This window comes from Danio rerio, chromosome 16, assembly GCF_052040795.2.
Source record: "Danio rerio strain M-AB ecotype USA chromosome 16, GRCz13ab, whole genome shotgun sequence".
In the NCBI taxonomy this organism is placed as follows: domain Eukaryota; kingdom Metazoa; phylum Chordata; class Actinopteri; order Cypriniformes; family Danionidae; genus Danio; species Danio rerio.
Window position 1 is genome coordinate 33,572,050 of NC_141036.1, and position 15,451 is coordinate 33,587,500.

Below are 15,451 nucleotides of genomic sequence, written 5' to 3' on the forward strand. Positions count from 1 at the left end.
CCATAAAACTGTTATTTTCCAAGTGCCTCACATTTCTCCACATTTACAGCTACTTAAAATAGAAACCACTAATGTGTTAATCTAATGAGAGTAGTAATTAAAGACACACATAGTCTGGTAAGCAAGAAAATGCATGAACACTTCTTTTTGTGATCAATTTATTTATTGTGAATGCTCTGCTTGCTTGGAATGTAATTCACTTAATGTTTCTCAAGGGTGATAAAATATGTGATGGTTTTAGGCCATCAAAACTGAAAATATAATTTTGTTAGTGATGCATCTCTTAACAAAAGTTCTGATAACAGTCTACTAAAATGGCCATCCTCCAGAGTACAATACAGACCTGAAAAACTGAGCACCAAGTTGCAGAATGACCAGTGTCCTCCCCCATAAGACTCAATATGGGTCTGGAAATCACAAGTGTGGATTGCATAAAGTATCTTCCCTGCTTCATAAAGCTTTGCTGAACCAACATCAACACAATGGATGGGTCGACATACCTCAGCTGACTTGATTGGAGGGTTTACAAAGGTTACAAATCATTTTTAGTAAGTTGACAATTGTTCGACTTGAATATTCTAAAAGAAGCAGCAAGAATATTGCAGTTTTTAAAGTTACATCTACAGTTTAGGACAACCTTATTGCACTGTTAGTCTGTACGCTCTTGCATTGAGTCTTGTTTGGCAGACAATTTGTAAGTAAGGAAAAGGTGAAAGTTTAAGAACAGATATGTAATGTAGCCGATGATGGACCTGACAAAAGTCTTGTCGTCTATCACAGTTGTAAGAGCAACACATTTGACTTCTAGGTGATAATTTGTAAAAGTGGCAGAAGGTAGATTTTTTCTATGAATTATCTGTTGAACTACACCCCAATCATAACAAATACCGCAAAAGACCTATTAAAACCTGCCGGGACCCAAGAAATCAGTTTAGAAAGTAACAAATTAAAATACTTCCTGAAAGTAAAGAAGGCTAAGGTGTTCCAGGATTGGCCAGCCAGGTCACCAGACATGAACATTATTGAGCATGACTGAGGTAATAAGCGTAATCTAGCGGCCTTTGCCTTTCATATAAGCCACTTCTAATATCAAATGATCAAATAGAAGTCAAGTTATTATTTGTTTTTAAAACTTGGATTATTTAGTCAACAGAGCAACGATGTGAAACAATAGGATTCAGGCCAGCTGATGTTAGAGAGCGTTTGTCCATAGTTTTAACTAAAATTTATTAAAAACAAAACAAACAAACAGAATAGGTGTCTAGTCCAACGGTTACAAGCTTTGTTTGGATGCTGCTTTTAATCAAGTGTGCTTTATCTTAGAATTACCAAATGTAATTCAGTGTCATGGTGTACACAGAGACAAATGGGGCAGAAGCGAGATGGACGAAGAAAATGGACATTAATGATGCTTTAGTTTTATAAGAAATGTTTACAGTACTTAAACTGTTTTCCAATTGGAATTAACGGTTGAGAATAAAAGTTAAGCAGGACTGATTCCTAATGCAACACTGATGTTATATAAAGAATTTGGATGCGTGGACGTCTTTAAGGATGACATGATAAACAAAGGCATGTAATGCAACTATGCAGTGTGCTTGTTTTAAAAGTTCCATTTTATATCCAAATATTCAGGTGTTTTTGTTGTTGAGTCTTCTATGACTATTTCCTTGTTCTGACCTGTGCGCCATGTTACCAGGTCTCCATTTGAATATGTTGGTCCCGCTGGAAACAAAACATGTGAAAATAACATGGTAACATGGTAAATTCAATGGCTCAATAAATATTTTTGTAGCAAATATTCAACTGTAATGTGTAAAACGTAAAAGATGACAATATCATTTAACACACAACCCATTGAACTGCAGGTTACTGCTAATCAGCCAATCATATTGAAGCAGCTCAATGCATTTAGACATGTAGATGATCTGCTGAAGTTTAAACTAAGCATCATTTTAAGGAAAAAAGGTGATATGAATGACTTGGCATAGTTGTTGGTGGAGTGTTTTAGAAACTGTTGATTTATTGGGATTTATATCTAGATTTTAAAATAGAATGGTTTAGAAAAAATTGAGGTGAGTGGAAATTTTTTTATGGCAAAAGGCCTTGTTGATGCCAGAGGTCAAAAAGCTGATAGAAAGGCCATAAATGCTATAAATGAGAGTTACAAAAGAGGATCTTTAGCTGGGTTTCCATCCCAATGCTTCATTTATACTAGCAGCGACTTTGTAGCTGCCTGTTGCTCTGAGTGGTGACCTGCTTCAAAGGCAGGTCTGTGTAGATCTATAGCACGAATACAACTGGCCTCCGAGCGAGCTGAAAGATCATGTGAGCTCAAGAAAGTTGCTCTCTAATTGCATAAAGTTAAAGGATTCTCAAATTTCTCGCTTTGTTCGACATGCCCACTTGTTCGCCAACAGTCGCTGTCACTTGTGTAGACAGAGGTTGCTCGCTCTCCTTTGAAATGAACGCTCGCTTGCTGCTGCGAGTTGCTTATAGTGTGAATGAGGCTTAACGTGAAGTGAATCTCATAAAAAAAGATAAAATCCCAAATGAGAATTAGTAATTGGCCATATACCCAAAGCACTTCACAATCATGGGGGGGGGGGTTGGGGTCTCTCCACACCACCACCAGTGTGTAGCATCCACTCGGATGATGCAATGGATGCAACGATGCCAGTGTGCTCACCACATACTGGAGGATAGGGATGGGGATGATTAGGAGGTCTTGATAGGTAAAGGGCCAATAATGGGGAATTTGGCCAGGACATCAGGGTTACACCCCTACTCTTTACGAGAAGCGCCATGGGATTTTTAATTACCACACAGAGTCAGGACCTCGATCTAATGTCTCAAAAGAAAAAAAAAGAATGTCTTTGAAGATCATGACTGTCACACATCAATGCTCTTATAAATGTATTAAATCATATGCTTGTAGTAAAAAATCCTTATTAATGGCAATATTTCTACATTTGTGCATCTGCTTGCTCACTTTTGCAGCCATGTTGCTGCTGTAGCTGATGTATTCAGGGATATTTCGCATACTTCATTGTTTATACTGTGGTCCTGTAAAGTATTTATTTACCTTACCCTACACCTCATAGCATATGAGAATCGACACAGGGCTAAGGGGTAGAATTGGGATTGGGCCTAACTGAGGGTGATGGAAACCCAGCTTTTCAAAGCACAACACATTAAACCTTGAAGCAGATGAGCTACAGCAGCAGAAGAGCAGATTGGTGACACTCCTGTCAGCTATTAACACCAAAATCAAGGCTTCAATTTGACAAGTTGGATGGCAAAACATTGGAAAAGGTTTGCCTGGTCTGATGAGTCTCAATTTTTGCTGCAACATTTGCATGATTAGAGAATTTGGTGTAAACAACACCAAAGCATGAATCCACTAAATGTCTTTTTATCAACAGTTCAAACTGGAGTTGGTGGTGTAATGACATGGGGAATATTTTCTTTGTACTTACTGTAGAACAAACTGACCATTGCTTAAACACCACCGCTTGTTGAGCAGGTCTCAAACTCGATTACTGGAAGGCTGCAGCTCTGCACAGTTTTGCTCGTACCGCATTGCTAATCAAACAGCTGATCCAACTAATCAAGGTGTTCAAGACTACTGGAGACTATTTAGCAGGTGTGAGTTTGGAGATGGTTGGAGCTAAACTATGCAGAGCTGTGGCCCTCCAGGAATTAAGTTTGAGACCACTGCTTTTGAGTGTATAATATTCAAAATACTATTTTTCACCTGGTGAACACATGATTTTGGGTTCCTCCCATAGTCCATTGCTCTGACAGGTGATGATAGGGTTCTGTCTCTGAATGAAGCCTGACTCACAGTAGTAGCGCACCTGTGAATTCGCCCTGTACTTTAACTGACGGCGTCCAAACATCTTAGCATGCAGCACAAGAGGGGGCTGGCCACAGAATGCTGCTAAAGACAAACAAAACACGATGAACATTTGCTCTTTCTGGGCCAAAATTATCAATGGTGAAAGTTATTTACTCACAAATGCCCTTTTTGCAGGTGTAGGAAAGCTGGTAGTTACAGGGGATATCACTCCAGCGGCCATCGTCATACCACACCATAACAACACAGTCCTCTCCTGATAGGAAGTAGCTGTCTGGTTGACCCCGATACCAGTTTTGATAGAGCTGATAGAGAAAGACACACAGAAATATGCCCATTAAGTGTGTTATATGTTATTAACATCTTTGTACAGACCAAACTACACTGTACTGACAGATGATGTCTGACAGCAACAGGCATTCTTATGGGTTTTGTCAGATTGTGTTAAGTCAGTGTTAGATAACGGGGTGTAAAAGAACACATATAAAGCGATTCAATGTGTAGCTTATGTGAGTTTTGAAGTCATGTTTTGGTACTGTACATACTTTCAATGCAAATACATGTGTCTACCATTACACCCCTATTAGATAAAGATCTAATTGGCTGAAATTATTATATTTGGTCAATAAATATTCAATATCAACCATTATGATAGATATCTTAGCATTTTTTTCTTTTTTTTAACAAACTTTGTTATCCAAGGCTCTTTTATTAATTTTCATAAAATTAAGTTCATAAAAAAGTTTCATAAAACTTTGTTATTTCGATTGTTATTATTTTTTACAAATTCTTTATTTATTTTAATTAAAATTCTTAAAAAAATTTTTGCTTTCTTACCAAAGTGCATTTCCAGTTTGGAAAATTATGCTGGGGCACAAAGTAAAGCCCAAACAAAGTAAGCCCTCACCAAAATCAGAACACTCACCAGAGGGTTTCCATCTGACCAACGGAAATCTCCCTCAATTGTTTTGTCGTTGAGGCCCGTCCACTGATACTCCCTGTATTTATCTAAGCAAACAGAAAAGCCAAATAACCAGCATACATTTTCAGTAAGACACAAAACACGTCCTGTTTAACACCCTGATGCATTATATGTGACAGATTTGCAGAGGCCCCTTGAACACAACCCTCATTCACTCACATGAAAAAGGTGACATGTTAAAAGCCCTTCATGCAGGGCCTCTCAAAGTTATGTCAACAACCCTGGTTCTTTAAGAACTCCTGTATGTACTGTAAGCTAAACCAGCTTTTTTGATTCTTTGTTTAACCAATATTCTTGCTTTTCTGAAGCAGACATTGCTTTAATACAATAGTTCAATAAACATCAAATTAGTATTGCATATGCAAATGTACATTTTATAAAAAATAGGCATTTACTTTTAATTTTTGCTATTTACCAATGAAAAAAGCATGGATTTTATGTTTTTTTTAAAAATAAAACAGGTAAGTGAATTATTCAGCGAGACATTCAAAATAAAGAAATCTTTTTTAACCAGCTAATTATGATCCATTATAACACAAACTTGCACATAGCTACCAGCAACAAACACACAATCCGCAGGACATTTCTGCAATTTTTCGAATTCAGTAACCTGAAAATGACCTCGTTTAGCACACTTCAAGTTCAAATCAAGTTCCATCAATCTGAATGTTCTGCCATCACCTGATAAGAAGTCAAACTGATTAGATCAAGAGGAATGGGTCATCTATGCAAACAGCTGCTTAGACATACCATTGATGAACAACTGTTCCTCAGGTGACATAACAGAAACCAGGTGACCTCCGCACATGCGACAGTGCTGCTCTGCCACTTCCCATTTCTGACGCTTGGCGAAATGCTTGTAGCAAAACCCCTGGAACTTCTCCCAGCCTGGTTCACAATGCTCTAGATCTTTGTGGACAGAAGGTAAGAGTGTGACTTTTAATATAAAGCATGTACAGCTTACATACACACACACACACACACACACACACACACACACACACACACACACACACACACACACACACACACACACACACACCTTTAAAAACAAATAAAGTCCTATATAAAGTTATCAGTTTATTTTTAACAGGAGTAAACAAACAATTTTTAAAGCATATTTCACGATTTACATATAATTACTGTCCACTTTATTAGGTACACCTGTCCAACTGCTCGTTAACGCAATCTGCTATAGTACTTTATATATTTACATTATAGCAGAACAATAGAGTTCTGCTATAATGCTACTCTGTAAAGTCTAATAAAACACAAAATTTTAAAGTGTCCTACAGTATGTGTTTCCTGTTTTTTTATATAACCAAACCAGAAATTGAGGGTAAGTGACGTCATTAGCATGGCCACAGAGGACACCGTCTGTATAACTAGTTTGAATGACTTATTTCTCTGGATTTGAAACATCTGAGATCACCGTTCTAGTGGTTTTTCGGATATTCATTTATTTTCCTTCGTCTTAGTCCCTTTATTCGTCAGGGGTCGCCACAGCGAAATGAACTGCCAACTTTTCCAGCATATGTTTTACACAGCGGATGCCCTTTCAGCTGCAACCCAGTACTGGAGAACATCCATACACACTCATTCACACACATACACTATGTCCAGATTAGTTAATTCAATTAACCTAGAGCACATGTCTTTGGACTGTGGGGGAAACCAGAGTACCCGGAGAAAACCCACGCCAACATGGGAAAAACATGAACAGAAATGCACACATAAATGCCAACTGACCTAGCTGGAAATCGAACCAGCGACCGTCCTGCTGTGAGGCGAAATTGCTAACCATTGAGCCATTGTGTAACCCATGGTTTTTGGATATTTTAATCAAAAAATCTAGCATATTAAATTGCATATTTAGCATAATTGCTCAAAATTAGACAACACTTTAGACACCTTCCACTTATTGGAGGTATTCTGGCACCAGGTGGTAATTTCATAATTAGCTGATAATCCTTATTTACATAATTATGTATATGTGATTTAAAAAAAGTCTCTCAATGACGAGATCACAGAAGCTAAAAAACATTTATATGCTGACAAAGTCCAGGCTAAGAAAGTACTCAAAGTCACTGAACTTTGAAAGAGACTGATGAAGATTGGAGCAAAATCAACCAGAGCATTAGACTAGGTATGCCCTAGGGTGGCCAAAAGAAAGGGCCTCTACACTTCCTGCTCATTTTTGACTCATGTAAACTTAAAAACTATAACTTCGTTTTGCTGTTCTCCAATTTTGATAACTGAAATTTTCAAGGGCATAGTTCACTCAAAAACAAACATTCTGCTGTTTACTATTAATGTACTTTACTTGTTTGAAACTTTTATGAGTTGAATCTTTATTCTGTTGATCTGGAAGAAAGATGGAAACCTGCAATCAAGTTTTCAGCTTTCTTCAAACTATCTTCTTTTGTGTTTAACAGAAGAAGAAAAAATTCATTAAGGTTGGACCACGTGAGAGTGAGTTTTTGTCATTTTCGGTTATTTTGTTAAACGGTTCGACTAGGCACAACTAATATTCATTCACATTAATATTCAGTATGCATTTATATAAAAAAACGTGCTTATTTATTGTTCTTATCTTATATATTGTGACTTCCACTGTATAAACATAAGATTTACTGATTTTATAACAAGGTAACTCACCTGTCTCGCAGAAGTCTCCTCCATAGGTAGGCAAACAGAGACACCTTTGATCTCCTCCACTGTCCACACAGGTGCCTCCATTTTTGCAAGGGTTTTCCAAACATGCGTCTAAAAAACATTCATGTGGTATTAGAGCTGAAGCTAAACATATGTTGCACACATTAATGAGGGGTTTAAATCAAGCATGAGTTAAACACAAGGTGGCACTATTACAAATTTAATGTGAGTAATCCTACAACTTCTGCACCACTTAAATGACAGGCTAAAACCGGCTTCGTGATTGGTACTGTAGATCTCTACCTTAAAACATTTCATTATTGTTCTGTTATCAGTTTCTAGTCATCTTGGCCCCACTAAACCAAAATTCTCCTTCATGCACCACTGGAAGTATTTGTTGTGGTGTGGGTTGCACACCTTTGATAAATGATCTCTATCTGTCTGCACTGCAGTCTTTGATAAACATGGTAATCAGAGGTTACAGATTATACATGTCAGATATCTAGTTTGCAGGTATTTTAAAGAGATGCAACTGCCAGCGTTTAGAAGAAAACAGCGCCCTCTTTTGAGATCTTACGGTTTCCACAAGTAATTTTTAACAACCAACAGAGGAGGCTATCACACCAGAATACTACAAAAATCATGTCTGAAACAAAACAATTTAATCGTAATTTGGATAAAACTGAATTTATAAAAAAATAAATAAATGAAATAAAGAATATGAATAAAATAAAATAAGACTGTTATTACATTTAGTAAATAAATAACTGAAATAACAAGCTAAAGAATAAACTGACATACAAAAAAACAAAACTGAGAAGTAAAGCAATGGTGTATGTAAAGTCAAATACAAATACTCATTAGAGAGTTTTTTCTTTGTTAGAATAATTTTTTTTTATTTGTTGTGACTATAAATCAGAATCCTTTTATCAAATATTGATTACTAAACTCCTCTGAAGTTAAAAAAAAGTCTCATCTAAAAATCAATATTAATGAATGAAAACATGGTAAAAATATTTGTTTTATGTTTAAATGTTCTAAATTACAATATTTTTGTTTTGAATTTGGATTAAACTACATCAGTACCTTACAAAACAAAAACGTTTTGATGATTTGATAATAATTATTTATTTTCAAGTGGTCTCTTTATTATCTTAATCATGTTTATATCATTTTAGACACTACTCTAGCCAGATAACTAGCTAGTCAGGTATTACTGTTACACTAGTTAGGTAAATGTTCAGCTCATATATATTTCAAGGAATATATTTTTTATTTTATGGTTTTAACTATAAAAGTAAACCAATTTAGACCTGCCATGACCAATAAATGTCAATGAAAAATATAAAAAATCCCCCCTTTAAATGTGTGCATTAATATAACTTTATGTTTCCCACAGTACCACAAGGCACTCCCAGTTGTTGCTAATGATATCTACACCAACATTTAACTTTATTAAATGAATTTTAAAGGCTTCAATGACTTTATAAACTTTCCACGGAATGAAAACCTAACCACATACTAGGGCTGCTCAATACTGGAAAAAAACTGACATTGCAACATTGTGTTTTCCTGCGATTTATATATTGTGAATATGTTATATTTGCGAATATGATTTCATAAGATGACTCTATTTGGAAACAATTCAGAATTTTGCATTGATCGGGATGATATTTTTAGGGGTCTGAATCTGCATAAAATGTTCAAAACTATAAAAAGGAATATATAAAATAAATTAAAGCACAAATGAAAACAACAGAGCAAAGATTAAAAATAAACAAACAGCCCTTTATGGTTTTCAGTGGAGTCTAACAGCATTGACAGAAACTCAATAATCAATGTAAAATAACATTCTACAGTCTTCATTGGAATAAATAAACACAATTAATCTTTGGTAAAGGGTCATGAAAGCCCCCTATTTCAGTCTACCTCAGAACTTTTTCAAAAAATGCTACACGATGGGCGTGGAGTGCTGCGATCAGAGGGAGGAGTGTGTGTGGCTGGCAGAGCAGGGGGAAAAAAGGGGACCGAACAACTGTCAGTTGAATAACAAAATAGGACACAAACCATAAGACCACCCATGCTTTTATAGTTTACAAAGTTAAAATGCAAAGAAATAAGCAGTCAGTAATTTAATTCCCTGCTACATTTGTTATTCGTCATTTCATATACACACAAACACAATTTGTTATATAATTATAAAGATAACCATGTTTATATAAACACTATAAATGAGGAGGACTTCTCTCCTCCTCAATTCCCGGGTCTGAATGTAAACACAGTGGATATCAGTGCAGCAGGTCTCTTGCCCTTTCTACACCAACCATTAGCCCTGCCGGTAACTCAGAGGATTTAAACATAGGCGAACAGAGCACCACGGAAATAGGTGACGTGTCTGTAGGGCAACAACTCAACTGAAAAAAGTCCCCCGTTCTCCAATGCTCATACAGCTCTCCCGCCAAAAATGCTTGCTGCAAACCAACAGCTTTGCTGTATTGGCCCTGAAAGCATCACGGTGAAAAATATGCAACAAACCCAGTGGATCATGGAAAAAAACACATGCGACCCTTCATACTGTAAATGGCTAAATACTGCGTGCCGTGCGAGGTATCACAGCTTGGCAGGTCTGCCTTGCCTTGGAAATCATGTGCTCTCATGAATAATTAAGAAACAGGGTCTTCTCATAGAATAAGAAAACTTTACTATGAATTATAATGAGAAACCGATGTGTCATCACTAGACTAGCAGATTCATGCTAGGTCACTGATTTTGATCCTGCCCCGATTTTTTTTTAAACCCGGAAGATGAAATTAGCTGACAAAAGCTCAAAATTATCCAATTTTCCCCACAATTAAAGCTGACAGGTGCTTACATTGTCTTAACTGATGCTCAACAAATCTGTTAAAATCTCAACAACAAAAAAAAAATACTTAAGGAATTTTTGAACCTTTAGAGATTTATATTTTAAAAATTATGGAGTCCGAATGGTATTAATTCAATTGAAAATGTAAACTGATACACATCCTGCAATGCCTTTTGCAGAATCGCACGTTGTGTTATCAATGCTGAAACAGTATATTGTGCAGCCCTACCACTATATTACACAGTTATTGTTGTTTTTACCTGAAATGTAGCTTGTCCTGATCAACACTCTCTGTGTAGGTCTGACAGGTATAATGAAGGACTCGTGTGTGGTTTTGACATCATTCTCATCTTCTTCATTGCCTGTTATTGCTTTAGTTATGAGTTCATCATCATCATTATCATTATCATCATCGTCAGCATCATTATGGTCTGTCGTGCTGGATGGTTTTAGAGTTTCCTCAGTCTGCTCACTGATAGGTGCATTGGTGGATTCAGATTCCTCTAATGCTCTCATGTCATCTGTGGTCAGTGCTGCTTCTCCACTGAACTCAACATCTGCGTTCAACTCTCCAGGGCTTGTCACCACGCTCTGCCAGATGGAGGTCTGAGTCCCATGAGGAAGAAAAGTAACCTCCAGATCCGTTGTGGGTTCCACAGTGATGGCCTGATTATCTTCATCATCGCTATTGGTTTCGTTGTGCTCTTGCAGATCTGTTAGATTAGAAGGAGTGATGGTGGCTGTGTTCGAGTAAGGGTTTTCAGTTACCGAGGTCCAGTTTTCTGAAGGTTCTCCTGAAGATTCCTCTTCATCACTGCCATCAATGCTCAGAGTTACAGTAGAATGATTAAGCTCAGTGGATGTGGTGATTTTGGTTTCAGGTTGTTCCCCAAGCTCTTCTTGCTCCACCTTTTCCACTTCTTCTTCCACAACTCTGAGGGCAGATGCAGTGGTGCTGTCAGAGAGAACTCCTTCAATTTGCTGTGGAGAACTGATTTCCAGCTGTACAGGTGCACGTGTGGTTAAGGAGTCCAGCAGATGAGGCATAGGTGTGGTGAAGAGTATGACAGGCAGGACCTCATCATGATCTCCAGAGCTTTCAGACAGTTCAGTTTCCCTCAGTGTTGTGCTCAAAGTGAAATGATCAGTAACATCATCAGCTGCAACAAAGAAACGCAGGACAATTAATATCCATCTACCTGTTGTTTTACTCATTCATCTCTCAATCAATCTATTAATCCCTCCATCATATTACCCATTCATCATTCCATCCATCAATTTATAGGTTTATCAATCATCTCTATTTTATCTATCCATCATTTTATTGTTTTACCCATCCCTCTATCCATATATCCATCATTGTACCATCCATTTATTCATCCATTCAAATTTACTAAAGCATCATCCATCCTTCATTAATTTACAGGTTTATCTATCCATCATCACTCATTGTATCAATACATACTTTCATTGTTTTACCCATACATCCATTGATCCATACAAATTTACCAAAACATCCATCCATTGCATTATTTTGTCCAACCATCAACCATCCATTTTAACCAAATCATCTATCCATCCATCCATCCATCCATCCACCCGCCAACCCACCCACTCATCCATCCACCCACCCATCCATCTATCCAGTAAATCCAAACTGAACCATTCAGCCATTATTTTATATAAGCACCAATTCGTTGTTTCACCATCAATCCATTTTACCCATCCATCCATCAATCCAGTTTATCTAAACTGAACCATCCATCCATCATTTTATATATGCACCCAATTTGTTGCTTCACCATTCATCCATTGTTTTAGCCATCCATCCATCCATCCAGTTTATCTAAACTGAACCATCCATCCATCATTTTATATATGCACCCAATTTGTTGTTTCACCATTCATCCATTGTTTTAGCTACCCATCCATCCATCTATCCATTCATTCATCATTTTATAAGCACCCATTCGTTGTTTCACCATTCATCCATTGTTTAAGCCATCCATCCAATCCATTTTACCCATCCATCCATCCATCCATCCATCCATCCATCCATCCATCCATCCATCCATCCATCCATCCAATTTAACCAAAACAAACCACCCATTCATCATTTTAAATGTGAAACTATTCAATGTTTCTTGTTTTAGCCACCCGTCCATCCATACATCCATCTATCTTTAATTTTAAATATGCATCCTTGTATACTTTCATAATGCCAATCCATCCACCAATTCTTTCATCCAAGATTTTACTCTACCTAGTTCTTTGTTCAAAAATTTTACAATTATTATTTTTACTTAAATTTTTGCATTTAAACCATACAAAACATTCTTAATTCTGTCCTGAATTATGTATATTTGTGGTGGTTATTAAATGCACACACACACACAAAAAAAAATCCTATTAATACATATGAAAAGTTTATATCTACTTACTTGGGCTAATATTGTTCAGATGTGTTGATGAGTAGCTTTCTGTCAAAGTCTCAGCTGTAGATGCTCTATATATTTCTGAATTATGTGTGCTAAACATTGCTTCTTCTGTGGTTGAATCCAGGTGTATTGCTTCTTCTGTGGTTGAATCCAGGTGTATTGCTTCTTCTGTGGTTGAATCCAGGTGTATTGCTTCTTCTGTGGTTGAATCCAGGTGTATTGGTTCTTCTGTGGTCGAATCCAGATTTACTGCTTCTTTTGTGGTCAAATCCAGATATATTGCTTTTTCTGTGGTTGAATCTTCACCAGAACTCTCCAACCAACCTTCCCTGCTGGATGTGCTCGTTGAGGTGGGCTGAGTTGTGTGTGTAAAAAGACCCTGGTTGTCATCTGACTCTGGAGCCTCAGTGATATTTCCTGCATTTGTCTCTAATGTTGCACCATCAGGGTGATACGTCGACTGGACTGAAGCATCTTGAGTTGTGTTATTGCTTGAGTCATATTGCAGTGTAGTGCTCTGAGTTGTCATATGATCTTCATCATCCAGGTTGGTGTCAGGCATGGGTTGGTAGTGTTTGGACCCATTGATTTCCTTTGGTGGAGAGGACGGTTCCTCTGTTGTTCCATGATGAGCCACTGTAGGTGGGATGAAGTCGATAGGCTCCCCTGGCTCTAGATTAGTATCTGGCATTGGTTGGTAGTGTCTATGATTGCTGCTTTTCACACCATCGACAGCTGAAGCTTTTATTTCAGGTTCTCCCTCTAGCATGAAATTATTGCGTTTTGGATCTATGTAAATTTCAGGAATGGACTCAACATTTTGCCAGGTGACCTCAATGGTCTCAGTATTTCCCTCTGTGCTGGTTGGAGTAGTGAGGTCTTTTCTGGAGCCAATAATGATGTCTTCTTGAGGGCTTGAGGTATGGTTGTGTTCCTCAGTTTCTGAAGCAGTTTGAGTGCTGTAAATTGAAAAGGACTCAACAGCTCCCTGAGCTTCATTTTCAGATCGCTGAGTGACCTGATGCACACTGTATTCCTCTTGGGGTTCTGCTAAAGTTACGATATGCTGCTCTGTTTCCTCTGGCGATGTTGCCATATAATCTGCAGGTGGGGCTGTTTGAGAGTTGCTGTTAGCTGCAGGGGAAAAAACAAGAAACAAATATACCAAAGTGTTACATTAAAAAAACAGGACTGCTTTCTTAAAATATAAATGCAGTACCATGTTATCATGTAGAAATATGCAATTATACCATGAGAGGGAAATGTTAAATGTGATCCTAAAAAGTGACAATAGTTCTGAAAAACTTAGTATGTATTATAATTTAATATGATGCATTGACCTTCTATAAGTTTCTATAAGTTTTGTTAAGATAACACAAAATGGATTACACAACACAACATAGAAAAGAAAAATGCTGTTAACCATGCATTTGATGGTGATTTCCATAGTAAGAAAAAATGGGGGAAATATTTTTTTGTGTCGGAGAAAACATATGAAAAAATGTGTTTTTTATTAGGTTTTATTGTATATATTTTAAAATGATCAAAAATTAAACAATTCTAATGTATAATGACCTGTTTTATTTTCATTAGAATTTTAAATTTTTTTTTATATTTATACTTTGCCACTTTTACCAATTTCTCATGAGGATTTTTACTATTATTTAAAATATTATAAAATGTAGTACGATTATGATAGTATGATACAGTTAAGAATAATTATACTGTATATGAATGATGAAGCATAATTTGAAGTATTAATGTCGGTGCTTTACTTGCATTTAATATGCTTTTTATGTATAAAATACAGCTTTATTTTAATTTATTGTAGACCTAGCACCACACCCTTTGAACCCCACAGTTTGAATCCTGTGTTATACAGTTTATACATTTGCAGATAAAACTCAAATCTGTAAATACCTTTGAAGCAGTAAGCATCATGGCGAGTGTTTGGTTCAGGGAATCCTGTTTGATTGCTAAACCGATAGACGGTCTTGACGCCAGGTTCAGAGCCCCCACAGCGTTCACGGGGGGTCACGATGGGGTAGCGAACGCTTCCGTCAGCGAGCCAGCCAGGACTGCAGTGGTTCAGACCATCATTCCAGGCAGCGTACAGCTGACCTGTGGTAGCGAGCTGAGCGTCCTGCTGCTCACAGTACGCCTTTGCCTCTGACAAGCTGAAGCGCTGCGGGGTTGAGCCATGAAAAACCTCCCCTAAAAACAGTCACATCAATAAATGAACAAACCTTTCTTGCTTTGGAAAAACTGACAATCACACTGCACCCTGCATTCTCTGAAAATAATCTAATACAAATATGAAATGCTAGTTTTGGCGTACAGTCAAGAGTACTGTTTTTCAAGCGTAACATTAGCAGCTAATTGTTTACCATGAATGTTCTCCACATAGCAATATACGTCATAGAGTTCATCGTTCTCCATCGTGCCGTAGTTACGAACGCCTGGTAATCCATCCATATCTCCAAAACACCCTTCCCGAGGCATCTGGATCGGGTATCTAAAACTCCATAACATAATATCTTTTTATTAACAACAAAAGCTTCAAAACATATTTTGTTACAAATCAGTTGCTAATGTTGATGTACATAATGTTGCCAAATGGCTTTAATAAATAGTAGCGAATTCCTACATAAAAA

At 37.1% G+C, this 15,451-nt stretch overlaps 1 protein-coding gene across 1 annotated transcript in view; it reads right to left on the bottom strand.

Annotated features, from left to right (window-relative positions):
* Positions 1-147: 147 nt before the first annotated feature.
* Positions 148-15,451, bottom strand: part of bcan (brevican) — a 24,653-nt gene continuing 9,349 nt past the window's right edge. The window contains 10 exon segments of the mRNA NM_001083813.3: positions 148-1,725; positions 3,758-3,943; positions 4,020-4,164; positions 4,785-4,867; positions 5,592-5,750; positions 7,500-7,607; positions 10,620-11,519; positions 12,801-13,931; positions 14,718-15,011; positions 15,185-15,312. Of these exon segments, the coding sequence (NP_001077282.3) occupies positions 1,604-1,725; positions 3,758-3,943; positions 4,020-4,164; positions 4,785-4,867; positions 5,592-5,750; positions 7,500-7,607; positions 10,620-11,519; positions 12,801-13,931; positions 14,718-15,011; positions 15,185-15,312 (3,256 nt within the window). The 3' untranslated portion in view covers positions 148-1,603.